Raw genomic sequence first — 27,995 nt, 5'->3', positions numbered from 1 at the left:
TTTTTGTGGTCTTTTTTCCTTCATTTTAAGAGCTATTTATACAGTGAAAAGAGCATTCCCTTGTTACACAAATTGCAAATATTTTCTCTCTCCTTGCCATCCATTTTGAATTTGCTCCAATTTCTGTTTTGCTGCTTGGGTTCTTGAGCGTCCTTGTAGTTTCCTTTGTTTTGCTTCCCTAAACATGGCCCAGACCACTCAACTGAAAAGACTGAGCATTTGCCAACCGAACACATTCACAATCCAGCAGCCATTCCTGGTTTTATCTTACTCGATTTCTCAGCAGCAGTTAACAAAGTTGACCAAGACCCTCCCCTTTCGAATGTTTTCTTTCCTTTGCTATCAAGATCATAGATCTGATATCCCTCCTACTTTACTGGTCTGCTTCTCAGTAATCTTTTTTGAGCTCACATCCTCTAGAGCCTATAAGTTTTGGGGTGCTTCAAGGGTCTAATCCCTTATTCTAGTTTCAGTTTCTCCCCAAATAATTATATATCCAAAAACTTAAGTACCACTATCCAATTTAATCTTCTACCTCCATACAATACTTCCAACTCATTTGCAATTAAAGGTCTAATAAGCACCCCAAATTAGCAATTCTAAAACACTATCCAGGATTTCAACCAATGCCTTTCTTTTCCCAGCTCACCCTAAAATTAGTTCATTTATAACATCTCAACTAGTTTATGTTCAGCCCTGCCCCTACTCACACCTCCATATCCTCAGTTCGACCATAGTACTATTTTAAACCTAAATCAAGGTTTCTAACAACTTTCCAGTACACTTAAGATATAATCCAAATGGCTAACCAAGTTCTCTGTGGTCTTCCTGCCTGCATATAATCTCACCTCTAGCTTTACCGAACCATTGTCCATTCCAGTTATGATGATAAATCCATCTGTGCTCTTTAACTTGGCAATGATTTTCTCTCATATTTTTGTAATTCTAGTTTCTTTTTTCTTACCTTCAGTTCTCAGTTCAAATGTCCCTTCAAAGAGGTCCTTTTGGAAATACCTCCCACCATTCACATCCTCTCATTTTCTTTGTATCTAATATAAAGTATGAATGAATATATTTGTTGGCCACTCTCTATCCACAAGAAACTAGAGTTTCTTAGATGTATCTGCACCTGACATACTAGATGCTCAATAAATATTTTTTTAAAGAAATATTTTAAATCAGCACAAAGTTAAAAGGAAATAAGAGGACAGTGAAAAGAGTAGATATTTTTACAGAAAACAAGAGAAAGTAAAGTTGGAGAATAGTGTGTCTTCCTAGAATGTTGACTATGTGCTAAACTTACCAAAACTTATTTCATTTTTCTTAATTTCATTTTTTTTCTCTGACTTGGCTTTCTCATTTTTTATATGGTTACATTCCATAATATACATTAAATCTTCCATAAACATTAAGATCAACTCTAGATATTTAAAGAAAACCATGACTACGGAAATGGTCTTCAGAGAAAGCTCACCTTTGTAATCCTGGATATTTCCCTTCAGGGAAAAAGCCGAAGAGAAGAGCGGTAACTGAAGGGCCTTTATCTGTTCAGCTGCTCCCCGGTCTTCCACTCCCATCCTCAGGTGGCAAACCTGTGATGTTTCAAATTCTATCCATATAATAAATCTAGGATAGTGGTTATCAAACTTCAGCAAGCATTAGAATCATTTGAGTTTATGGAATCAGACTTCTGGGCTCCACCCCCCTCGGATTTGATAGAGCTGGGTGGAGTCTTTTTATATTTTAATGAGCTTCTAAAAGGTTCAGGATAGCCAGTGATCTTGGTTTAATCTCTTTGGGTGGGTCACTATTTTGTTCTATCTCCAAGGTTTTAAACAGTGCCTACTGCAAAGTACCCCCTTATTTTTTTTTTAATTTATTAAAATTTTAAACTATATATATAACTATATATAGTATATATAATATATATAATAAATATATATCCTTTTAAATTAATTAGTTTGTTCGTTCATTCATTCATTCATTCATTCACAGGAAGAAATCCTTCTACAAGCCCGTACCCCAGGATCTCACTGTGTTTTCTCCTTAGCCATACCATTTTTTTTAATTCGAAGTTTTAATTAATTCCTGGAATTATTAAAAATAATTCCATGAATTCTGTAAACCACTGCATAAATGCTGTAGTGTAAAAAAATCTAAACAAGTGTTAACTTGAAACAATTCACTACAAAGAAATGATGATGCGTTATAAATACTACCTTCTGGATTAAGAAATTTCTGTTCCAGTAACATTATCATCGAAATACTCAGAACACACATAGATTGACGCTTCCATAAATTAATCCACATGAAGCAACCACAGAGGTGTCCGGCGATCCCAGTTACACAAACAGCAGGGGCTAGAACCTGACCACTAACCGCGAACACTGGAGTCCAGAGGCCGCAGAAACGCGGTGGGACTGAACGCAGCAGCCCCCATCCCCCGCCCCCTCGCGCCGGGCGCTGAGGCTGCCCACCTATGGAACTGCGAGGTCCTGAGATGCCGGGCTCTTGAGGCCCTCGGGGTGGGGAAGGCTCCCTCAGAACTAAGCCATACCACTTAATCTTAAAAAATCAGAGAAAAATACCTGAGTTCACTGTTAAGTTTTCAACGTTCACTGAAGAAAGTGATCATGGCATTAGTTGTGGGTAGAAAAATCAAGAGTAGAAATAACAGCTTGAGGAATGTGTCACAGATGGGAAGTCTGGGGACAATCCCATAGTTCATCCTTGGCCTCAGTGTAGAGAAAACACGCACAACTTCCCAAGTTTCACAATTCTGCCTCTGAATATTTTTCACTACGTCCGTCAAAACCCTGCTAATCAAACTAGAGTGATTTTTTTTTTTTAACTGCAAGCAAGACAAAGAGAAATTCCACACTTGCTATCTATGTAATCTGATTTTCCAAAACCTGGCTCCACCCCAAGGAATTTTAAGTACATCTTTTTCCTTTATCTCAACACTTACTCCTTTTCTAAACCCAGATCCCCCAGGCTCCTTCAGAGAGACCACACTCATATTTGCTTGCCCCTTTCTTCCTCAGCTGGAACAGTCTCCTTTTCTACTCATTTTTTTTTCTACCCAATCCTGTTTTCCTAAGCCTTGATGCCCCCAACTTGTGAAGATTTTATCAGTTACTCTGTCATTTATTCTCATGATCCAAGCTTCATAGTTAATAAGATTTCATTTTGACAAGGAACCCTTCACAATCTTCACATCAAAAGGTAAAAACATCAAGCAAAATTCTCCTGTCTACTATTGTAGTCTCTTAAAGCCTATCTTAGATTTTAAGCAACTAGTAAATTAACAATTCTAGAAGATTAAATATTTTAACTTAAAATAATTCTAGTAGTTGTGTTACATAGTGTGCTAAGAAATTTTTCTGTTTATGTATCACACAGTCCTGTGAGACAGGTAGTATCAGAATACATTTTACAGCTGATAAAGCTGATAATTTAGAGGTTAAGTCATTGACCCAAAGTACTCAGTAACAGAAAATTACAGATCTAGGTTTTGAGTCAAAAGATTGTGATGCCAAATTTCATGATACTTCATTACCTTTATTAAGCATTATTCAGGTACATTGCCTGTTAAAAGAGAAAATGCTTCAGGTTTGCATTACAGTTTATCACAAGATTCTTTTATAGGCCAAGAGCAACATTATAAAGAGCGCAGATCATTTAAAGTGTTAACTTTTTACATAGGCATGCCCTTGATTAAAAAATTTTTTTTCGGGGTGCCTGGGTGGCTCAGTGGGTTAAGGCCTCTGCCTTCGGCTCTGGTCATTATCCCAGGGTCTTGGGATCAAGCCCCACATCAGGCTCTTTGCTCAGCGGGGAGCCTGCTTCCTCCTCTCTGCCTGCTTCTCTGCCTACTTGTGATCTCCGTCTGTCAAATAAATAAAATCTTTAAAAAAAAAATTTTTTTTTCTACATTGTCAGAGAACAAAATGATTGGGTCATGGTCCTTATAGCTTATTTCATGCACAGTCCTATCACATTTGTTAGCCATGGGTCCCCTCACCACAGACCCCAAGGTATCATATGCTCAGCTTCTGAGGAGGACAAATATGGCTGGTGCCAAACAAGGTATTAGTTATTACTTCCGGGCTCATTCTGCTGCATTAGAGCCCCCTCATCCCATTTCAGAAAGTAGTGGAGATGTGGCTCTTGGTCAGCCACCTTGTAGTTATTCTTCAGGAAGGGCTAGCTGTTCTCTGGTTTCTTTTCCAAGGTGGTTCTATCAGCAGCAATGGCTTAGCACTTGGCCTGCTCCCCACAACTCCCAAGAGGTCCAGAAGTTCAAGTCCATCTATTTCCTTGAAGGATTATTTAAGAATAAACATTCCTTGCAGACTGCTATGATAGGACTGATGCCTTTCCCTCGCAAATCAGGGCTTATCTAAACCCAACCTATCAGGTTTTTTTTTTTTTTTTTTTTTAACTCTTTCAAAGGAAGCTAATCCTTCTAGCTAAGAGGAAGAGGTCACCTTTACCTCATTTAGTCCAACATTGGGATCGGTCCTCTCTTTTAACCAGAGAATCTTCAACAAAGCAGAGGGGCTCACTGTAGCTGGGGTCCGTTAGGACCCTGAGCAAATGAAGGTCAGGTTTTTGCCCAAGATCACACACTGAGAAGACTTTCATGTCTAACTGATGAAGTTAGCCTAAAGTGGATTTTGGTTCCAGCTCTGCCCCCTAACTGCCATGACCTTCAGCAAGCCACTGAATATTGAACATCATCTGCAAAATGAGAATCATTATGACCATCTTTTGTTTACATGGGAGCATTACGAGAAGTTGTATGAAACACAGGAGCAAGGGGGTAACAAGAAATTTCTCTCTGCAGTAATATCTTTCCTTCCTGAGTCAGGAGCATTGCCTTCCCGAAAAGGGAGTGTGCAACTGAGGTGGCAGAGAAGGTACAGAGGAGTTACAGGGAAATGAGAAATAGAGCATTTTTATGCCCCTTTAAGAGTAGTAACTAATTTGTACTGAAGCACATACTGTTTTTATTAATTAGATGTTTATCCTAGAATTTCAAGATCACTGGTCTCTATCATGTCCCTACTTAGGAAGGAAATACTTTTCAATCATTATCTCCATCACCAAGATATTAAAATGTGCTTGCGCACGATCACTGTAAGTGATGGATCCTTATCCCTTCACAGAAAACAAGGACTAAAAAAGCCTGCTGCACACCTTGAAGTCATCTGAGCAACTAGGACATCTTGCAGGACCTGAAAGTGTACTTGTGTTAAAAGATTAACATCAAATGTATAAAGATTGCTCAAACTACTGGCTATGAGCAAAAGCCAACCTTATAGACTTGACCAGAACTGGTTGCAATGTGAATGTAATAGCAGGAACTCTAGCAACTCTCTTGGGTCAAATATTCTATGGGGGAAAGCTATACATATTAAGGGAAATAAAAAGAGAAGTCTAGGTCCTTAGATGTACAGTGCCTTTCCAGATAGTAGATTGAGTAAAAGAACTTCTCTTCTCTTATTTAACCTGCCATTAGATTTTTACTGGTACTCTTCTATCTTGTTTAACCTGCCATTAGTTTTTTTACTCCTTTAGTGCCCATGGTTCTTGGTTATGCTGCTTTGAAGAACCAAGAGGTAAACCTGATGAAGAGTGGTGAGAAACAAAGCAAAGTTTATTGAGTGACAACGAAGTTTATTGAGCCACAGTTCAAACCTGCTGAAGAGGAAAGGGACTGTAGAGGGTTGCCACAAAGTTTCTAAGTCTAGGGGTTTTTAATGGGCTCTTGGGGCTGTTTTAATCTGATTAACCCTCCAAGAGCCCGTCATCCAATCAGATTTTTGTCATCTATCTATCACAGGGGAAAGGGTGGAGCGCTCCTTCCCAGGTGGTGTCAAATCCTTTCAAATGTGGCTTCCTCTTGGGGGTGGGGTGGTCCTTTGTCCCAGCCTGTCAGCCTTCCGCTATCCTTCATCAATACCTGAGGGTTCCTTTAATAACACTGCTTGTCCCAGAGTTAGCTCTGAAAGACCCAACTCAAATGGCTTGTTGTGGGACTAACAGTGATCATTCTGGTTATCTTTGTTTTCTTTTAGAGAAAGTGCTGGGGGATAGGAGATGAAACTAAGGAGGGAAGTAGAAACTAGGGAGGAAAGACCTCTATAGAGAACTATAAGAAATAAGACCTCTATAAGAACTATAAGAAATTATATCTGCAATGTGCCATTTATGCCAGCATTTTGGAGGCTAGAATGAAGAATTATTTTCCTCTGGTATGAAAGACTGTATCTTACAGTTATCTCGAGGGGTGTGATACAGGACTTTAATATTTGTCCTTGCCTGGGTGGGATGCTAGGAAGGAGTTTAGGCAAGGAAAAGTGGTGAAGAACTCAGACTATCTGTGTTTTTTTTTTTTATTTTTTTAAAGATTTTATTTATTTATTCATTTGACAGACAGAGATCACAAGTTGGCAGAGAGGCAGGCAGAGAGAGAGGAGGAAGCAGGCTCCCTGCTGAGCAGAGAGCCCTATGTGGAGCTCGATCCCAAGACCCTGGGATCATGACCTGAGCCGAAGGCAGAGGCTTAACCCACTGAGCTACCCAGGCGCCCCCTATCTCTGCTTTCTAAACCACTTGCATTTAAGAACAAAAAAAAAGACAGAATATATTGGAAAGCAGCAAACCCAAACGATTTCTCTCAAAACTGGCAGACCCTAGCAAAAGAGGGTAGGAAAAGAAAACAGTATTTATATCTAGGCTCTGTGTGTCAGGAACAGTTCCATTTGATCTTAGACCTATGTGGATAAGCCTTGGTCTTTACTGATTGCTCCAAACTTGGAGACGTAGTAAAATGATAGAACTGTCTATGTTCTTGTTAAGTTAGCTCAATTTCACCATTGCTGAACCTCACCTGAAAATCCTCATCCGTTCTAACTATCTTTGTGGTCAAGACTCAAAACCACCTTGGAAAAATTAATAATCTTAAAATGGTGTCTGTGAACAAGGATGGAGTTACTGTATTTCCTTATTCCCTTCTCTCACTGGACTCCCTCGATAAATCCTGCCTGAAACAAAATACAAAATGGACACTGGTAGGCAGGCCCCCAAATGGGCCTGAATTAATCAAGTAAGCCCCTAAAGAGGGCTGGGCTCTTGGTGGAAAGAAAGATTCTACAGGAGGGATGTGGGGCTTAGGCGATGGTTGGGGCACATGGGGCACTCATCAAGGAATGGCCTCTAGGAACTGGGAGCCATCCTCTCCTGCTAAGAAAATGGGTCCTCAGACCTGTTACAGCAAAGAACTGAATTCTGCCTACAATCTAAATGCATTTGGAACAACATCTTAAACTTTAGTGGAGAGCACATCCCTGCCAACACCTTAATTTCAGCCTGATGAGATCCTGAGCAGAGAACCCAGCCATGACGTGCCGGATTTCTGACCTATGGAATAATGAGCTTATAAGTGAAGGTTTTCAAACTGCTTAATTTGTGGTAATTTGTTACACAGCAGTGTAAGGCTGATACAGACACTGGTGAACTACCACTTGGTGCCTCAGAAGAGAAATAGGGTTAGAAATGGATTTTTCAGGCAACTTCTGCAGCTTATGTTGGATATGGAGAACATATTAAGAATTCTGTTTTAACAAGATTTTGTTAGATCACAATGAAAGCCTCAAAAGTGAGCCTGGGATACCTTTGACACAGACTTTAACTTGGAAAAAGAATTTCTGAGTTGGGACATTTTTTTCATGACCAGTATAATTTATACTTCCTGTAGAGGGGGAAGACACTTCCTTCTCCCTAAATCAAAAGGTTGGACATAATTTCTTATTTTCTAAGGATTTGCCCTACTTTACCTGTTCACCTGAGTTACCTGAATGTCTTAACATGTTCAGTAAAATGAGTGAATTGCTGTTGGTTTCAGCAGCTTTCTGACCAGATTCTGCAGAACTCTCTCTTGTAGAGAAGTCTCCTATAGATATGAAGAGTCTTATAACTTTTTGCAACAGCTTTAACTTCTCACCCATTTATAAAAAGGTTTGTTGTTAGATTGTCAGTGAACTGTGAAATTCCATCCTGGTTGAAGTTAGTGGCATGTTTCAGTCTTACAACTAGTAACAAGTACCTATTCTTAGCTATAGTTGTCTAGTTTAAGAAGTGAAATCCTTCAAAGGGAGTCTTACAAAGAACTGTAACATACAGATGAAAGTTAAACTTCTCATCCAGCCATTTTTTAAAATCTGACTAATTATCTGCTTCCATACCCACGGAATTGTTACAACAAAATGGTATAAAAACACAAACATTTTCTTACCTTCGTAGGTTAATTTGTCTAGCCTGTATGTTGCTATCAGTTTATTGAATCATTACCACAATTAAAAAATAATGACTCTGAGTACCTTCTCCTGGCAAAGTTAATTTGGGGGACACAGTTCATGAAGCACTCATATTAAAAGCCTTTTTTCCAATGTGTCACGCACAAGAGTTTGAAAAAACACTGACACAAGGAAATTGCAATCTAATGCAAAAGATAGATAATTTAAAAAATAATAAACTGCAACACAAAGACCATGAAGGAGAGGTACAAAGGAATAGAAGGCTTCTAGAGGAGAAGAGGAATTTGGTTACCTAAGAAGGTCTGGAAATGCTGCCTCAAGGAAGCTGACGCTAAGAAGGTAGGACATAGGGGAGGGCTAGGAAAGCCAGGATTCCCCGAATCCTGCTCAGGTAGCTTTCATTCATCTCTTGGACTCATTTTTAAGGTGCTTCTTATTGTGCAAACAGTCAAGCAAAAGCTTGATATCTTCTTTAAAGTGATTGGTGGTTTGAAGGGAAAGCTATTATTAAATACAGAACAAACACATTCTTTGTTTTTTCCCTCTATCATCTAGATGTGTTTGGTCTCCACCTTCCAAAACCTTTTATTAGACTTACACATGGTGTTGCCTATGGGTTTTCCACACACGGGCTTTCCTGTAGAACACAAGCTGGGGGTAAAGTGTGCCTCCAAGGAATTTAGACTGTTTGGTTTTAAAAACACCAAATTTGCAAACTCAAGAATGTCTACGTTTTAGTTGAGTCTTGTTATATAATTCTAGCAAACTTCACCATACAAAAGGCCTTGTGTTTGGTTCCATTTGTAGGGCTAAACCATTTCAGGTAGTCGAGCTGTAGTTATCAATTGAACCTAATCAGTATCTTTGACTACTTCAGAGGTTTGACTTAAAACCTCCCTAGGTATGACATTCTTGTGGTAACTTAAGCTTATAGAAATAATGAACCTGAAGTCGGTAAATATTACAGTTCTTTGCATATATTTAGATCTCTAAGATCTACTTAGAACCCAAATCTAATGATTCAGTTGTAGGTTGTAATTGGAATTACGTCGCTATTACGCCAAGCCACATTGTCCTGCGTATTAGAAAGAACACGGAGTAGATTTCACATGTTCAATACAAAAATCTTAAGAATCTGGTTATAGTTCTTACTTCAGTTAAAAAGGTGCTAATGCACTAGGGAATATTTAGCTTCTTCATTAAGTGAAGTTACTCTGGACTGGGAACTTCAGTTGGGTATGAGTGTGGAGGCTACAGATAGCCAGAGGGTTCCGTCAGGGTCACTTAGGAACCAGAGATTGCATCATAACTGATAAATCCTGTCCCAGGTGCATTTTTATTTATTTTTAGCAGTTCCTTTGCAGCCTGCTTCAAGTGGCAAAATAGATACACACACAGGGATCCTTACCGAGATCTTGTTAGAGGCCCTGGCAGCTCCCTCAAGTTTACCATGTTAGTGACCTGAGAGCCCCTCCAGCTTTCTATTCCTAAGCCTAAGACACACCTCCCTGCTCTTAACAAGCACCTATCATTTGATAGATTTTTATATGACTGTCTTCCTGGACTCTTTAAGTGTCCTTTTCATTTAAATCCAGCTTGATCTTGAGGGGAATGCTCTATTTTCTATATATAGGTATTTGTTATGTAACATATTTTCCTAAACACACACACACACAACCCCTCACTCCGCCAAATCATACACTAATAGTGCTTTTATAAGTGTTGGAACAGGACACTCAATCCCGGTGCAACTTGAACCAGATGCTTATAAAAACATTAACAGTCTTCAAAAAAAAAAAAAAAAAAAAGTCATGGAGTAGATTAAAATACATGATGAACAACAACAACAAAATATCACAGTTTTTTCATGGAGTAAAATTATTTGACAGGCTTTGGGAAGGGTTGAGGCTGAGGGAGGTGGGGAGGCAAGGACAAAATGCACACAGGAACAACCCAGTAAGCATCTCCAAGTTAGTGTCTGGTTAAACCGAGTCAGGGAGTGTATGAGGTCAATGGCCGTCATGTCAGTGGACAGGTTACCACAGTGGTGATTCCTGCATTTGTCTGTATCCACGTACTTAACCTTCAGCGGATTTTACTTGGAGCAAAACTGCAATATGCTGGTTTGAACTAGTCCTGTCTAAACCAATGTGATTTTCTGCAACAACTCTTTTATTTTACATTGTAGAGCATGGAATTTCTAGCCCAATGGTCAATTTCTAGACCTACTATAATTCCAAGGATGTCAGATAGGTAGTTGGACTTGGAATTTCACCTGTCATCAATGATCATTGCATCGAGGCCAGCCTTTAGTATGGTTCAGGTCCTTGCACTGGAGTTAACTGGTGTTTGGATGCTCTGGTAAAGGCAGAACTATAGCCTAAAGACGGAGCTGCAGCCTTGGGTTCACTGAAGACTCCTCCTTGATTATGTGTGCCTTCTGATTCAGCAGAGTCTAGGTACACTTACCTGCTCATTTCTCTCTTCCAAGGGACATCCTCTCTTGTCAGGATTTCTTGGACCTCATTCTGAAAAGAAAATTTCACTCTTCACTCCTCTCAGAAGTTGCTATGCTAGAACTATACAAATGTAAGTTATAGCACATGTAGGCAGGATTTACAGGGTGAAAATGACTCCTAGTCAAAAAGCATCTTTTGGGGCTTCCAAACCTCCATGATTGACAGCTCAGGGATAGGAAAATAATTTAAATGCATATCATATTAAAAACCCAAAGTAGTAAGATTGAGACTGAAAGACAAGACAATCTTACCTCAAAGAGTCCCATCTCCTTCTCAGTGGTAAACACAGTGAGACTCCTGTTCCCAAGAGAGAAAACAAATCTCACGAAGGAGCATCAGATCTACTATACAGACCCCCTTCAGTCTCTCTTGGTTAGGATCACATATGAGTTTTTAAGTCTATTTCCCGAGGACTTTGTTATCTTAGCCATCATCCCTACCTGCGGGGTACACCTCCAATCTCTCACCTTGTACATATCCTTGACCTTGAGGCAGGTGCAATGGGGGCTTTCCTTTCAGATTCTTAAGAGACACTCATAGAAAGACCTGTGTCCACGTTCAGTTGCAAATGGTTCGAAGAGCATAAGCAGCTAGAACAAGTCAGCTCTTTCAGGAAGTCTGGTGGATTGGAGGTGGCCATTGTCCTTTTCAGTAGGGGCAGAGAAAGATTAAGAAGGGGAAACAAAAATCATTCATTCCAATCCACTCTTTGGCACGAGCAGAGCTTTGTCTTTGGCACTGGCTCACGATCACATTCCTTCATCCTCTCTCGTCACTCACGGCTGTGTTTTAATTTTTTTTAATTTTTGAAAAACATTTTACTTATTTATTTGACAGAGAGAGATCACAAGTAGGCAGAGAGGCAGGCAGAGAGAGAGAGGGAAGCAGGGTCCCTGCCGAGCAGAGAGCCTGGATGCAGGGCTTGATCCCAGGACCCCGAGATCATGACCTGAGCCGAAGGCAGAGGCTTAATCCACTGAGACACCCAGGCACCCACAGCTGTTTTTAACTGCCATTCTTACCCCATTTTGAAGTTGTCTGGGACTTTAAAGGCCCTGCTCCTGACTTCTCTCAGATGCTCTTCACCCCCTACATCCATGCTGGGAACTCACCTGCCGCTGCTCTGGAACCTCATGTGTGTGGTGTAGTTTTGCTAAAGTTGTGGTTCTCAAACATCGTTGCACAGAATTACCTGGAGAGCTGTAGCTATGGTGACACCTTTGTGGCTTCCAAACTTTAGAATCCAAACATCAGAATCACGTGGGCATCTGGTTAAGGCATAGATTGCTGGACTTCGCCCCCCCCAAATTCTCATTCATTGGGTCTGAGTTGGGGCCCAAGAGCTGACATGTCTAACAAGTTGTGGTGATACTGAGCCCAAGTCCTCCATTCCAATCAGGGCACTAGGAATTCAATCAGAATCTCTGGAAAGAGACCATGGGCTTCAAGTGTTTTCAGGTGATTCTATATGCAGCTAAGCTTGAGAACTACAACTCTAAGACTAGAAGGATCTAAAGGAGGCATGATGGGGCACCCAGAAGGAAGCATATGTGAAACGTAAATCCTAACCCAGCCTGAGACCACAAAATAGGCTTTGTGCCCCAGTTGTCCTGCCAGCAAAGACTTCAGTCTTTTAGGGAGTGTGCCATCCCTGATACCCCTAAAAATCTTTCTTTAGTTTTCCTTAGCTTTTCAACCAGGATCACAGCAATACTGCCTGCCTCCCCACCCACCCCCAAGGTCACAGCTCCCTACAGGCCTTCAGCTTTTAGTTCTTATACACGCAGTAGTTTTCCCCAGTGACACACAGTGTCTCGTAAATGGCATGAGTTGCTTTGGTTCATGACCTCCTATGGCTAGGACCTACATTCTTTAAAATTCTCTCCAACTATATTGGCACTCTAGCCCCACAAATATTTTTTTAGTTTGGGCCTCAAAGGCCAAGAAAGGACTAGGATGGTGAAGGCAGCACCAATTTTGTTTCTTCCTAAGAGATCCCACCAGCTCTTTTAAAAACCTATGTCTCCGTCCATCATAGGGAATATCGTCAATACCGTAATAACTTTGAACAGTGACATAAAATAAGTAAGAAGTTGTGTCATTATAAACTTACATATCTCAAAGTGAGCACCCTCTCTGATCCTAACACCTGGGGTTGCAAACAACATATAAACTTGTGAGGAGCGCCCCCTGGCTGTTTGTGGAGCCAATTACCATTAGATAGATGGGAGAGGCTGGGACAGTGCTCAGCCAGCCACCTTTAGTGGCGGCTTGACTGGATCCTTGCACAATCAGCAAACCAGTGTTTGGTAACGGTTGTAAACACTTGGAGTTTAATATTTGTGGCACAACGGAAGTCTTGCTCTGTGGGTATTAGCATGGACTCTGCAGTCCGGCCACCTCTGTGGATCTAGGGCAAGGTTCATAACCAGTTTGTTTTCTCATCTGTAAACGGTGCTAGAATACCCACGTCATAGGGCTGCGGGAGGATTAAATGAGTAACTATATTAAAAGATTGAGAATGGTGCCTGGCATAGAGCCAGCACACTCTATTTGTATTACTCAGTCTCATGGGTTTTTTCCCCCCATAAAAATACTGATTTATGATGAGAGATTAAGAATCTTATAAACAAACGTTAAGATTTTCTTAAGAGACAAGTAAGACTTCCCCATTAAAAGGATGGGGACCTACATGTATAGACATAAGCATCAGTTTCTTACCTATAAAATACTAGTTTAATAGGGATGATTGTTCATATTTATGTAATCTACTGGGTATAGTACACCACCAGCTACGTGAAAATGTTTCATAATTTCTGCAGGATTAAGTGACAGACAGAAGGGGTGTCCTATGATAGGAGTAGGACAAAAACAAGTGACTTTTGCACTCTTAAGTTTTTTTATTTGTATTTATTTTTTATTTTTTAAGATTTTATTTATTTATGAGAGACAGAGAGAGAGAGGCAGAGGGAGAAGCAGGCTCCCCAACTGAGGTGGGCCTCCATCCCAGGACTCTGGGATCATGACCTGAGCCTAAGGCAGGTGCTTAACCGACTGAGCCACCAAGGTGCCCCTTAAGTTGTTGTTTTGTTTTGTTTTTGTTTTTAAGAAAAATCTAGTCTTATCCTTTATGGATGGTAATCTTAGTCACCTAGTAGCTCAAATTATCTGTAATAATCTCAAGCCCCATAATCCTCATTAAAAAGGAGAAAGACTTTAAGAGTCTCTTAGCTGTCCATCTTCACTTTAGACTATGTCTTTTTATTCTTAATTGCCAATATGTGTTTGAACGGCTTTTAAAACGTTTTCTGTTCCTATCCCAACTCCTACAGTTTCTTTGGCTTATCTTTTCATTGTTTTAAGAGACAAAGGACATAAACTGCCCGGCATGAAGCTGGGAGCAAGTACATTTCCAACAGTTAACTTTTCATAAAGCAAAGTGAGGAACAAGAAAGGGTCTACTCTAGAGAAAAACAAACAAACAAAAACACCTCCCCTGAAATTCTTGTTTGTGGTCAAAAGTCTGGAAGCGGACTCCCCACCTGCGTATGTCAGCAGGCGGGATGGCTGGGTTGCAGCTTTTCACCAGAATCCTGAATCCTGAAGTTACAGCACCAGGGCTCCTTCCCTGATGAGCGGGCCTCCAGGGATCACCCATCAGACCAACCTGCTACCTGTAAAGAATCAGAGAGGTGACTATTTCCAAGCTGAATTGGTTTTTAAAAACTATTTCTGAGACAAAAAGAATGTTACAATAGAGACTTTTTGTTATTGTAATATTTTCACCCACTGTCAGAGCGTCTATTATTCTTTAAATTTACCAAAATTTTTCTTACTTCTAAATAGTAGCTGTCCTTTTGTATGAAATATACGTAAGCCCTTAGTTTAAGTCAAATGCAGTTTCTCCCAAGAAGTTTTCCCTGATTGTTCCAGCACTAAAAATGCCAAAATTTTAATAAATTTAAATACTCCATGTGTGCTTCAAGCACACCTCTTTAAATGCTTTACAAGGTTGTTGGTTTTTTTTTTTTTTTTTTGCACACATATCTCCTTCTCCCAAAGAAGAGAAATAATTTTTAGTCATATTTATATCACTTGCTGAGGTTCAATATCTAGTAGTTACATAAAAACTATGTTGAAATCATAAAGTCACCACCAACATTTTATTATATTACAGCTGAAACCAATCCTCTGAGATATTTTTATCCCTCAACCTGAAGAAAATCACCTCATTAATTGGTTTACTGCAAGTCACACCTCATGTTTCTTTGCTCCTGCCCTATTCCCCAAAATTTCTTTACTGCCAAAATGTTGAAAACACGTTAAGAAGTTAGAAAGAGAGAGAGAGAGAAACTATATTTTTATACAAAATTTTATAAAATAAAGAAGTAAAAGTGAGGCCTTCCAATTCTCCAATTCCACTGCAGCAGTATATATCTTTTCATATGTTTTCTTTCCTTTTAAATGTTATTTTATTGTGGTAAGAACCCTTAACATGAGATCTACCTTCTTTACAAAAATTCAAGTGTGCCGTATAATACTGTTAATGATAGGCACACTGCTGTTCAAGACATCTCTGGAATTTCTTTACTTTGCCTGAGACTTTATGCCCCTTGATTAACATCTCCCCATTTCTGTCTTCTCCTGGTCTCTGGCAACCAACATTTTCCTTTCTGATTCTGAGTCTGTTTTTTCTATTTTTATTTTTCTTAAGATTTAAAAATTTTTTTAAAGTAATCTCTACACCCAATGTGGTGCTCAAACTTAGAACCCCGAGGTCAAGAGTCGCACGCCCCACTGACTAAGCCAGCCAGGCGCCCCTGAGTCTATTTTAAAATAACATACTTCATGTCAGTGGAACTTCCAGGATTTGTACTTTCGTGACTGCCTTATTTCACGTAGTTTGCTGTCCTCACAGTTCATCCAATGTTGTCACTTATCACAGAATTTTCTTCTTTCCAAAGGCTGAATAATATTCCCTGTGTATATATGCACAGTTTTCTTGGTCCTTTCATATATAAATGGAAATTTAGGTTGTTCCCACATCTTAGCTTTTGTGAATAAGGCTGCAGTGAACACTGGAATGCCAACACCTCTTCCAGAACTTCAGTTTACTTTCGGGTGAATACCCAGAAGCAGGATTGCTGGATCCTATGACAGTTCTATTATTAATTTTTGAGACATCTCCATCTTATTCTCTATGGCAGCCACATCGTTTTGCGTTCCCACCAACAGTGTACAATAGTCCCAATTTTTCCACATCCTTATCAATGTTTGTCCTCTTTTTTCCTTTCTTTCTTTCTTTCTTTCTTTCTTTCTTTCTTTCTTTCTTTCTTCTCTTTTTAATGTATAGTGGCCATCCTGACAAGTGTGAGGTGATAACTCATTGTGGTTTTGATTTATTGTTCCCTGATAATTAGTGACATTGAGCATCTTTCCAAATACCTGTTGGTCTTTTGTGTATGTTTTCTAGGGAAATGTCTATTCAGGTCTTTAGCCCATATTTTGTATTGGGCAACTGGGGTTTTTTTGGGGGGGCTATTGATTTATAGGACTTCCTTATGTATTTTGGAAATTAATCCATTCTGATACATGGTTTGTAAATATTTTCTCCTATTCCAATGGTTGCCTTTTCACTCTGTTGTTTCCTATGTAGTGCAGAAGCTTGTTAGTTTGACGTAGTCCCATTTGTCTATTATTGTTCTTGTTGCCTGTGCTTTTGGTGTCATATTCATGAAATCTTTTCTTCCTTCCTTCCTTCTTTCTTCTTCTTCTTCTTCTTCTTCTTCTTTTTTTTTTTTTTTTGAGAGAGAGAGTGGGTGTAGGTGCAAGCAGTGGGGGAGGGGAAGAGAGAGAGAGAGAGAGAATCTTAAGCAGTCAATCACGCCACTCTGAGATCATAACCTGAGCTGAAATCAAGTCATATGCTTAACTGACTGAGCCACCCAGGCACCCCAGAATCCATACTCTTTCTATGCCTTCATGTACACAGATGCATTTTCAATATCTATAGCATGACCTCATTTTTGTAGGAAAAAAATATATATAAATAACCTATTTTTCATTATTTATGCTTAAACTATTTGTGGGAGTAAAAATGTATTCTCCTGTTAATATCATATACTGGATATCATATCATGTCAGTGTGTATATACTGATCTGTCATTTCTAAAATGGCCATTTAGTAGTAAGAAAAGCTATATTTTTTTAAAGAAGAACTATTATTTTTAAGTATATATTTATGTAAGCCCTTTTTTGTAATTTGTGATTAGGTATTTTATGCATGTGTTCCAAATTCTCTTTCCCAGATTGTAATGAAAAAAAAAAATAAAGTTATTTTATTTACTTTGCTGTATAAAAGTGTTTAATTTCTATTTAAATTTATTAATCTTTTATTTAGTGGTGTCTAAGCTCTGATGCATGCTTTAAAAAGTCTTTTCTAAGTAGTCTATTTTAAATTTCTATGTTACCAATTATCTCCTCTTATGATGTGCTTCATTTTTTGGACACAATAATTGACCACATATTTAACAAATATTCTCCTCACTTGCTAAATAGATGTGGGGTACTCTAGAACAAAAACACATTCAAAAATAAAATAATATAAATAAGGTAAAAAAAATACAATACAGAGGGAAATAATAGGAGTATAAATTCATGATGAGAGTGGGGAAAATACACACACACACACACACACACACACACACACATCTGGAATACACATTGGTATAAGTTGTTAGGTAGAGATCCAACTTTGTCTATTTTTTTTTTTTTCAGATGGCTACCCCCACTTGTCCCAAACCAGTTGTTGGATAATCTATCTTTTCCATACTGATATGAAATGACAGACATATTTTTTAAACCAGGCTTTCAAGCAATATGTTTTTCAAATAAGTCCCCATCTAGCCCACTGCCTTCACCAATAAAGATGCTCTCACTATATTGTTAAGATTCATCTTTTCCATGTGCTCCAGCCCTAATAACATGTAGATAGCAGTTGTGACTGTGGACATCTTAAGGTATTCCTACTGTCACCTCTCTCTGCAGGAGATAGGTCAGAGAAGAAGCTCTAAGTTGTTGATCTCAGAAATCATGTCTGGCAGTGCAGTGTCCTGAAGATTGGTATAATGTATTTTGGGATGGCTAGCCCACTCTTTTTCTATGAGTTATGTATAAATTTCTTCATCTATGAATTAAGCTCAGTCAGTGTGTTGTGAGAGAGGGGAAAGAAGTCTGTATCACCAGTAATGAGTGTAGCCAGCGATTCAAGATACCATTTGCAACATCACACCATCACAACAGCTGTCCAGTTTCCTTCTGAAACATTTGAGCAATGTTCATTTTATTGAGAGACCTGGAAAATTTCAACCATTCCCAAGTCAGCAAGTGAGATGCAATGTAGTACATGGACAAAAGAGAATGACTGGGAGGTAGGAAGCCCAGTTTCCTAGTCCTGACTTGATTCATGTAGTAAGCAAGTAGTCAGGGGACCAACTTAATTTATCTCAATTTTCTTCACTATCTATAGAAAGTAGTTGGACTATATAATTCTTGGTTTCCAGCTAGATAAAAGACTGTGATTCTATAAAAATATGGTCCCTATAGTTTTTTTCATTTACAACTTATTTACAAAGAATTTGAGCCCTTGCTATATGCAAAGAATTCTTCTAGTTACTGATGAGTAAGGTACGCTCATTGTGTTAAGGAGTTTATGAAAAGAGTTTGCTTGACAGAGGGACATGGGATGGAACAGATCAGTGTGACCTGAACTTAGAACATCCCAGTTTCCTCATTCCAAATTGGAATATAGGATCTGTGATGCCTCGTATTTCTATTGTAAGGTTCATTCTAATGATCCTGGCCAGTGTTAAAGTCTCCTTCTAGGTTTGTGTGGGAATAACACACTGAATGTAGGTGGTAGTTCATAAATCCTTTTTTCCAGTGAAGGTGGTTAGTGTTGTTACAGGTTTTTTGGTTTTGTTTGTTTGTTTGTTTTTTGCAAGACCCTTACTTAAGACTAACTCCCAATCAATATTGTGAAGCTGTACCTCAGTTACTAGGCTAGACGGAGTCTAAGGAGTAGAGGCTTAATGACCCCAAACTGGGGCTACCTCTCTTTCTATCTAAATTAGTATAACTCCGCTGCATTTTGCTGTTGTTGTTTTTGTAAATTCTCATCTCAGTAATTTACAAATGCTACACAAAGGACATATGATTAAAACATTGGGATTGATAACTTCAGAAAGATGAGTTTTGACTAAGAGAAAGGAACATGGAAAAAAAACATTTCAGTCCAGAAAACTTCTTTTTACAAAAGTTCAAGGTATGAAAACATCCAACATCCTGTTGGAGATAAGAGGGAAAGAAGAATCAGCGGGAACCATGAAAGTCAGAAGGAAATCAACGAAAAAGTATGGGTGATGGAGACCCATGGATGGTTGTCAGTGCTGGAGTATGACAGGCTAAAAACAGAAATAAGGTATGAGGAACTTAGTGGGAGGGTGAAATGGGCTAGACTTCAAGGAAGAGCTTTTGAGTTTTGCACTTTCTGGCAGACAGTGAGCAGTGGTAGGCCATGGACAAGTACTGCCTCAGATCCATATGGCAATGCAAATGTATAGGTTAAGGCACTCATAATCTCAGTGGTCATTGTATACAGTCTCTATACTATACATTTTTCCCCCAGGTCTAAAAATATGTGAGCATTGGATTTCTTTTCAGTAAGAATTGATAGGGGGTTTAAGAAGGCCTAGTTTCAAAGAGTGAAAATAAGTGAACAAAATTATATTTACACTATAGTACAATTTTTTTTCCATCCACTCCACAGTGTTGTGGACTCTTGAAGTAACTCCCAACAAGAATGATGTTTTACATGCTGCTTATGGTGGTGGAGAGGTGAGTATCATGGTCTGTAGGACAGAGCAATAAATATAACTCTGGTAATCCTTTGTACATTTAAAGTTTGGGAATATTTCAATGAATCCATTCTCATTTTGTTAGGTTGAATAAAATTAAAGTACACAGTACCTGATTAAGGAGCAAAAAGATTTTAGGCTTTGGTCAAGCACATAAAAAGGGCCTAATGAGAGGAGGAATATATGTTACAGTTTTCTGCCTTCAGTTGCTCAACTAGATTCTATTAGTGGAGTTTTCTAAAAGATTTGGACCATATTTCCAATTTAGATATTATTAGAGTTCATCGTAACTTAAATCTCTGTACTGGCTTACACCAAATTACCTAACCTTCCAGCCTAAAATCAATGTACCTAAATGTTTTCCTGGTGCTATATATTTATACACACACATACACACACTGTAGCCCACTCTTGAAAGCAGAACTTTGTTCAGAGCAAGTACCCTCAGTATCCAGCATATAGCTTGCACAGTGAAATATTCCTTGAAAGTTTGGGGTTGATTATGAACCCAGTGTACAAGGGTTCCACATTAAGTCATAATTGGCTTTGTGTTGGGACAGTATGTGCCAACTGGTGAAATCAGGCACAGAGGAGAGTAAGAGTTTCTTATATCAACAGCGTAACAACTGATCACCCACCTGTTATTTAAAACAATAGAACGCCAGGGAGGACTTTTCTAATGCTGGAATAGAGGCGTGCCCTTGCCTTGATGTCTTTATTGGAGAAAATGTCTACAGCAGATCTGATGGAGAATCTGAGGGAAGAACTGACCTGTTTCATCTGCTTGGACTATTTCACTAGCCCCGTGACTACTGAGTGTGGGCACAGTTTTTGTCTAGTGTGTCTCCTGAGGAGCTGGGAGGAACACAACACTCCTTTATCCTGTCCTGAATGCTGGAGGTCCTTGGAGAGCCCACACTTCCAGCCCAATGAGCGTTTGGGGAGGCTGGCTGGCATCGGCAAGCAGCTCCGATCCCAAGTGCTGCAGAGTGAGGGTGAACAAGACATCTATGCGAGAATGCTGGCAGGCACTAAGGTGTTCTCTGAGGATGGGCAGGGTGTAAACATTTTCTCAACTCAGTGTCATGGAATAAACAGATCGCATCCCTTGAGTGAGGCTGAGGAGCGTCACAAAGTAAGATTGGCTGCTCAGTATAAATCTCAGAATACAAATCCTGTTCCATCATTTATTCCCATAATATTCTCTATTGGTGACGATTACAGGTGCTGGTCTCCAGGCACCAGACCACAAACTTGGTGTGGATCCTGCCTCACCCTTTGTGTTAGATCCCGCTCATCTTGTGTTCACTGGTCCTCGAGGCTTCCTCACAAGTTGGTGCTCTGCTCACTTGCCACAGAGAATTTGTTTCTATTGCAGGAGAAACTCCAGGAAATCCTAAATCTTTTGCATAAAAAGAGAAAGGAAACTCAGGTTGTATTAACCCATGAGAAGGAGAGAGTAATACTGTGCAAGGTCAGTATCTGTCTTACTTTTGGGTTTTGTAGATGATTCTATGAGGGAGACTGGAGGGATACTTAGTGAAATACCAGGGGAAAAAGACACAATTTTCTAATCACAGTCCTACAGTATGCAATGTCCTTAGTTTGGGCTGTCTGCCTCTGCTTGTCCACCTGGGAATCCCAAGACTCAGTTCAAACAATTCCCCCATCCCTAGGCCTGCTTATTTATTTATTTTTTCCTTCTTGGTCCATCCATACAACTTGATGGCTACCTCTATTATGGCTCTGATTATAATTATTTAAAATTATAAGTTATAGACAACATAGGATGAAAATCCATAGAAAAGGAATATCTCAAATGCTTTTGGGAAAAAGGAGAGTGCAAATAAAAAAAAAAATAAAGACAAAGGGATATAAAGGCCAAATAATAGGTTGGATTAATACACCTGAACAAATGCTTGACTTAGTGACAGATTTGAAGTTGAGGTGTCTAACAAAGGCCTAACTGTTTAAATACTTAAAAAATATGTGTGTGTATCTTATTCTCCCAATACAACGAGTTCTTAAATGGGAGTGTTTGTGATGTGCATCTCTATTTCTAGGATGTGATCCAATGTCTACTTTCATTGGATATTTAGTAAATAAGCAAACACATGCTTTTTTTGTATTTTTGTCCTTTATTTTATTTTATTTTTTTACCGTGGTATGGATCACCACCTGTCATAGTTCATTTTTGTTTCTTTCCACACTAGAATGACAGCCTTCTGGGAATAGGAATTTTGGTTTTGTTTACTACTGTATATGTATATACTTTCTAAAATATCATGCTATCTACCCCATTACTTAAAACTTATGTGTTACTTAATTACTTAATACTTAATATATGTTGCGTGTCAGTCTTCAAAACTTGTCACAGCAGAACTCTAGGACTTTGTAAGGATTGAAAATCTACATAGGCATTTCTTTTTTTTTTTTTTTTTTTAAAGATTTTATTTATTTATTTGACAGAGAGAGATCACAAGTAGACAGAGAGGCAGGCAGAGAGAGAGAGAGAGGGAAACAGGCTTCTTGCTGAGCAGAGAGCCCGATGCGGGACTCGATCCCAGGACCCTGAGATCATGACCTGAGCCGAAGGCAGCGGCTTAACCCACTGAGCCACCCAGGCGCCCCTACATAGGCATTTCTGCTGCTAACTTTATTATATCATCCCTGTGTGTGTGTGTGTGTGTGTGTGTTGACGGCAGGAAGAGACAAAAGCCTGTAAACAGGTTGTTGTGTCAGAATATGCAAAAATGCACCAGTTTTTGAAGGAGGAGGAGCAGCTGCAGCTCCAGTTACTGGAAAAGGAGGAAAGAGAGAACATGAAGAAACTAAGGGACAACGAAATCAAGCTGGCCCAACAAATAAGAAGCCTGAGCAAAATGATTGAACAGATAGAGTCCACATGTCTGAACTCCATCATAGAATCTTTTGAGGTAAGAATGTTGGGAAAAATCAATGGAATAACCACAACAGTGTGTAGTAACCCATAATTTTACAAGCCATGCAAAATAAGTTTTTCTTTATTTACCTGAGAAACTCAGTTCTGGCCCCAAAACAGTTCTCCTTGTGAATTAATATATTCTTTTTTAAGATTTATTTATTTATTTGACAGAGAGAGGGGAGAGACAGCGAGAGAGGGAACACAAGCTGGGGGAGTGGGAGAGGGAGAAGCAGGCTTCCCGCTGAGCAGGGAGCCGGATGCAGGGCTCGATCCCAGGACCCCCAGGATCATGACCTGAACTGAAGGCAGTCACTTAATGACTTAGCCAGCCAGGTGCCCTGAGAATTAATATTCTATAGTATAAATTAAGTCTTGAGGAGAAAGAGAAAAAAAACAAAAACAAAACAGTGGAATACCTATCCAAACCAAGCCTGATGAAGAGTCCAATTTCTGCTCTGCTTGCTTGTCTGCAACTTCAGCTTCATCCATTATTTTAAGTTTAATGAACATTTCCTAGGTGCTGCTGGCACAGTAAATTCCATCGTCACAAAGACCTGATGAAGTTAATTATTGTTATATGCACTACAGGTGATTGTTGTCTACGATGTGGGTTTATAGCGGCCCTCCTTTAATAATTCAGACCCACGGCAGTTAGGAAATTTGCCCGTCAGATAGGTAATCAGTGATCGAAATGAGGTATTTGGTATGGAGCCCGGATTCTTCACCATCTTTGCTCGGCCGCCTTCCGGGGCTCCTGCTTTATTCTCTGGGGCCTCTGTAAACACGAGCTGTGGGACCCGGCTGCAGCTGTAGTTCTCCTTCCTAGACTCGCTGGTGATTTTCCAGCAACCCACTCCACCTGCATGCATGCTTAGCCTCAGCGCTCAGAGGGCCCCTTGCTTTTGCCCATCGTTGACTCCCTGAGGCAACAGGAGACTCCCTGGGTTCCTACATCAGCATCAGGTTCTCTTGACAAAGTGACGGTACAAGGAAAGAAAAGGACAAAGTAGTCTAGTCATTGTGAAAACGATCCCCTGTTCATAGGAGACCCCTGCCCCCCACCCCGGGAAGAAGCTGGGGATGTTTTCCTACCACATGCTCGCCCACTCAGGGTGTTCTAAAGCCATGGAAAGTGGCTTCTGTGAGATTACCAAGGACTAAGTTCTGTCTCTGGATTCTGGCTTTGCTAGAGACCGAGGTGCACAGATATTAACCCTCTTTCTTTTATTCCCTTAGGATGTGAAAGGCACCCTGGAAAGGTAGGTGTGCATTCCGTGTCCAGTGGACACAGGGGTATAAGTTATAGGGCTGCACTGCTGTGGAGATCAGGTTGTGAGAGTGGGGATGAGAGTGTCCAGCTGTTGGGGCAAAACAAGTGTAACCCTCATGTTGGAGCAGGTCACGCGGTCCGAGGAGGGGACACAGAGTGACGGTCTCTGCCCTCTTGCAGGACTGAGCCACTCTTGCTTCAGTGTCCAGAGGCCACCACCACGGAACTGACTCTCTGCCGCATCACTGGAATGAGGGAGATGCTAAAAAAATTCAGCAGTAAGTCAGTCTGATTTGCCAAACCTCCAGGGATTTGCAGAGTTAACTTCAGGGTGTACTAAGGCATGCAAAATCGAGCTTTAAGGCAGTTTCCTCTGACATAGACTGTTCACCATCTGTGTGCCAGGCTCTCTCACAAAGGCACCCTGAGTCAGCACGAAACATCAGGGAGGGCTGGGGCCACAGACCCTCTCTGTTCTGGAGCAGACAGAAGCACACTTGATTGATGTCTCATCTGCCTTTGTTTTCTGTCTAAGAAGTCCTGGCACTTCCTTTGTTTGTTTTTATGGTTCTGTTTTGTCCATTTCTTCCCCTTGCCTATACACACACAACTCCTCAGGGGTTTGTGCATTTCTACCCCTGTTCTTGTCAGCATAAAAGCTACTTAAACTTGAAAGTTCTCATGAGGCAACATTCAAACAATCCTTTTATATATAAAAAAAAAAATTTAAAGGTTTATTTATTTGAGAGAGAGACAGAGAGAGACAGAAGTGAGGTGGAGGGGGGCAGAGGGAGAGAGAGAATCTCAAGCCCCGTCCAGGCCCAGTGCAGAGCCAGACTCGGGGCTTGATCTCAAGACCCTTGAGCTCATGACCTGAGCCTAAAACAAGAGTCAGACGCTTAGCTGACTATGCCACCCAGGTGTCCCTCAAACTATTCTTTTAGAATGCTCTAGATATTTAGGCTGGCTAAGACCAAGAGAGGTTAGCCTTAGTTTTCAACTTTTACCTTCAGAGGTAAAACAATCTGGCCTTCAGGGGAAGGTCTGATGGACTTTGGAATCAATAGAAATTTGATAAGTGAGTACTATATGCCCCACTCCATGCTCTTCAGTTCTAAGTTTTCTCACAGTGATGAGTAACAGGCTTGCCTTTGCTTTTATAGAACTTCCAGTGGAATTGAGGAGACAGATGTTCATCTCAAATAATGAGTGATGATTAGGATTTGATCTATAAGTAAGAGTATGAAATTGTGTGGTAGGGGCACTTAGTCTTGTTTCGGGGGATCAGTGATGGTTGGAAGCCTCTTCTGTGACCTCCTCTCAGAAGATAGGAGAGGGGAGTCTCTCACTGGTTCAAGATGTACTTACCGACTGGTCTTGGGCAGGGAGGGTCTCACTAACTCATAGGAGCTGCGTTGAAGCCTGACATAATGAAACCTGCCGACTGGAAACTGCTGTGCAAACACTCAGTGATTTTGTAATCTTGGTCAAGTTTCCTAACCTCTGTGAGCTTCAGTTTCCACTTTTATAAAGATGGGGGTGGGTGGAAATGGCATGATTAAGTGAGATAGTGTACAGAAAACTCTTGGCAGGTAAGCAGACGTTCAGAGCAGAAGTGCCCCTGTCTCTGTCTCCCCCTTCAGGTGGAGAACCACAGCCAACCTTGGCTCAAGTGACTACAAATGACAGAGTGTGCCCCGTGTGGATAAATAGCTCTGAGTTTTAAACCTGTGCTCTGAACAGAACAACTTCCACTCCATTATATCAGAGACTCCTCTCTTCCCTCTCAGACATGCTAAATGTCACCATCCTCATGACTTACATCTGTGTCTTTTGAGGAATTTACACTTGGTGTTTGTGAAATAGTGTGAGAAGGGTCCAGAGATTCTGCTCTGAGCAAAACAAAACTCTTTACCACACTCACCTCAATTATACATATTTTAAAAGTAGGATTGGAAACTAAGAATTTAATTTAAATTCCACATGTAGGGGCGCCTGGGTGGCTCAGTGGGTTAAGCTGCTGCCTTCGGCTCAGGTCATGATCCCAGGTCCTGGGTTCGAGCCCCACATCAGGCTTTCTGCTCAGCAGGGAGCCTGCTTCCTCCTCTCTCTCTGCCTGCCTCTCTGCCTACTTGTGATTTCTCTCTGTCAAATAAATAAATAAAATCTTAAAAAAAAAAAACTGAAGTTATATTTAAAAAAAAATAAATAAATTCCACATGTATAGAAGGGTCTTTAAGAACAGAAGGGAGGATTCACTCTTTTCTCCTCTTGCAGCGGATATAACTCTGGATCCAGCCACAGCCAATGCCTATCTTGTCCTGTCTGAGGATCTGAAGAGCGTGAGGCACGGAGGAGTCCGACAGCACTTACCAGACAATCCAGAACGATTTGACCAGTCAGCTACGGTGCTGGGCGCTCAGATCTTCACCTGTGGGAGACATTACTGGGAAGTGGAAGTGGGCAACAAGACTGAGTGGGAAGTAGGCATCTGCAAGGACTCAGTGAGCAGAAAGGGCAATCTACCAAAGCCACCGGGGGACCTCTTCTCACTTATAGGCTTAAAAATTGGAGATGATTATAGTCTTTGGGTCTCATCACCTTTAAAAGGTCAACATGTCAGAGAGCCTGTGCATAAAGTTGGTGTTTTCTTAGACTATGAGTCTGGACATATAGCGTTCTACAATGTGACAGATGAGTCCCTTATCTACAGCTTTCCTCCGGCCTCTTTCCAGGAGGCTCTCAGGCCTATCTTCTCCCCTTGCCTCCCAAATGAGGGGACGAACACAGGCCCTCTTACCATCTGCTCACTGAACAGTTATGTCTGAGGAAGATACCCCGGAGCTTTCACTACGGATGAGGTCTAAGACCAACAGATGATTATTAATTAAGATGATTAATGCAATGGTACTATTAACATCAGGTGATCTGAAAGGAAAGCCCCATCCCCCCACCCCACCGAAGAGTTTCCATTAACTTGAGCCACAATCGACAGCCAAATTGGACAACCAACTTTCAACACCATAGAAGGCCGATCATATCCTGTCTTTAACCAAATTCATTATTTAGACTGCCCCACATATATGCTGGTCACTAAAATTGTAGAGATAGAACTCGCCCTCATTATCCCTGACCCCACTGTCGGGCCAGTTTTATAAATATATGTCATGTTTATGAGTGTATTTATTTATTTGACTCTAAAGAACTCTGCTATTTGAATGTGTCTTTGTTCTATGTGTAGAGCTCTGCGTGCTGGGGCAATCCTAACTCCTCTGGGGCTGGGTTGGGAGGGGGGAACAGATGCAAGGGTCTTCTTTTCAGGGTTGATGAGAGGGACTCATGACCCAACCTCCACTAAAAAGTTGCCTTTCTTTCCATCCCATGAGGCCTGGAATATCTGCACTCAGGAAGACTTATGTCTTCAGAATGCTGCAAATATAGGCGTGGATATCATATTATTCATGTCTCCATACCCACAAGAGGCTGGAACCTTCTGTGAATATGTTCAAAGATCACAGAGCAAAGTCTCTTTTCAATAAATGTATCAAGGCTGTGGGTGCCAAATGACTTCACTGAATTTTTTATAAGGTTATTTTCTGTGCTTTTGCTACTTGCTACAAGCAGAAGGCTTTTAATCACTGCAAGGGGAAATAAGTCTACTCTCCATTCCAACACGCTAGGGTTTGTGAAGTTTTGTGAGCAGATCTTCTTTCGGCTGCTCTCAGATAACCTTCTGCTGGAGGTCTGCCCTTATGTGCCCCATTCTTAGGGCTCTGCCCCTGTAGAGGTTTTTTTGTTGTTTGTTTGTTTGTTTTTTTCTCTGTAGGTTTGTTTGTTTCTTTTAACTTTTTCTTCATGCTTACCTTGCAGAATGGCACCCATCACAGAGCCCTTACTGCCTCTTCCAACTCACAGAACTCACTGTTCATGTTTTCAGTCTCAGACCAGAAAACTGATGGGATTTAACCCACCCACAACTGCAAGATTGTTAAGAAAAATGTTTATCACAGATTTTGGTCTTTA

The 27,995-nt window shown here is 40.4% G+C and overlaps 1 protein-coding gene and 1 long non-coding RNA gene across 6 annotated transcripts; one reads left to right on the top strand and one right to left on the bottom strand.

Annotated features, from left to right (window-relative positions):
• Window positions 1-1,496: 1,496 nt before the first annotated feature.
• LOC125094328 (uncharacterized) lies at window positions 1,497-12,014 on the bottom strand. Its single transcript, XR_007125463.1, has 4 exons — window positions 11,956-12,014; window positions 11,311-11,487; window positions 10,794-10,852; window positions 1,497-1,592 (listed from the first exon to the last, which is right to left on the bottom strand). It is a non-coding gene; the product is annotated as an uncharacterized LOC125094328 (long non-coding RNA).
• A 6,690-nt stretch (window positions 12,015-18,704) lies between these two features.
• TRIML1 (tripartite motif family like 1) lies at window positions 18,705-27,521 on the top strand. 5 transcript variants are annotated; one of them, XM_047719768.1, is made up of 8 exons: window positions 18,705-18,727; window positions 19,671-19,738; window positions 20,560-20,893; window positions 21,137-21,232; window positions 22,464-22,694; window positions 23,939-23,961; window positions 24,153-24,250; window positions 26,250-27,521. In XM_047719768.1, the coding sequence occupies exons 2-8, from the start codon at window positions 19,704-19,706 to the stop codon at window positions 26,798-26,800; spliced, it is 1,368 nt and encodes a 455-aa protein (XP_047575724.1). In that variant the 5' UTR covers window positions 18,705-18,727; window positions 19,671-19,703; the 3' UTR covers window positions 26,801-27,521. The 5 variants fall into 5 exon arrangements, with proteins under 5 accessions (XP_047575724.1, XP_047575723.1, XP_047575725.1 ...); XM_047719767.1 differs by having other exon boundaries at window positions 18,710-18,753; XM_047719769.1 differs by lacking the exon at window positions 20,560-20,893 and having other exon boundaries at window positions 18,716-18,727.
• Window positions 27,522-27,995: the final 474 nt, after the last annotated feature.

The sequence above is a fragment of the Lutra lutra genome, chromosome 2 (genome assembly GCF_902655055.1).
Source record: "Lutra lutra chromosome 2, mLutLut1.2, whole genome shotgun sequence".
In the NCBI taxonomy this organism is placed as follows: Eukaryota; Metazoa; Chordata; class Mammalia; order Carnivora; family Mustelidae; genus Lutra; species Lutra lutra.
Note: the sequence above shows the minus strand (reverse complement) of the source record. Positions and strands in the feature narration are given on the sequence as shown.

What these genes read in the sequence shown, in the direction of transcription:
- TRIML1 (XM_047719766.1), top strand. Translation starts at nt 20,468, where the DNA reads ATGTCTTTATTGGAGAAAATGTCTACAGCAGATCTGATGGAGAATCTG. An exon ending in AGGCTGAGGAGCGTCACAAA is followed by an intron (nt 20,894 to 21,136) that starts GTAAGATTGGCT and finishes TTTCTATTGCAG; the next exon opens with GAGAAACTCCAGGAAATCCT. An exon ending in AGAGAGTAATACTGTGCAAG is followed by an intron (nt 21,233 to 22,463) that starts GTCAGTATCTGT and finishes TGTTGACGGCAG; the next exon opens with GAAGAGACAAAAGCCTGTAA.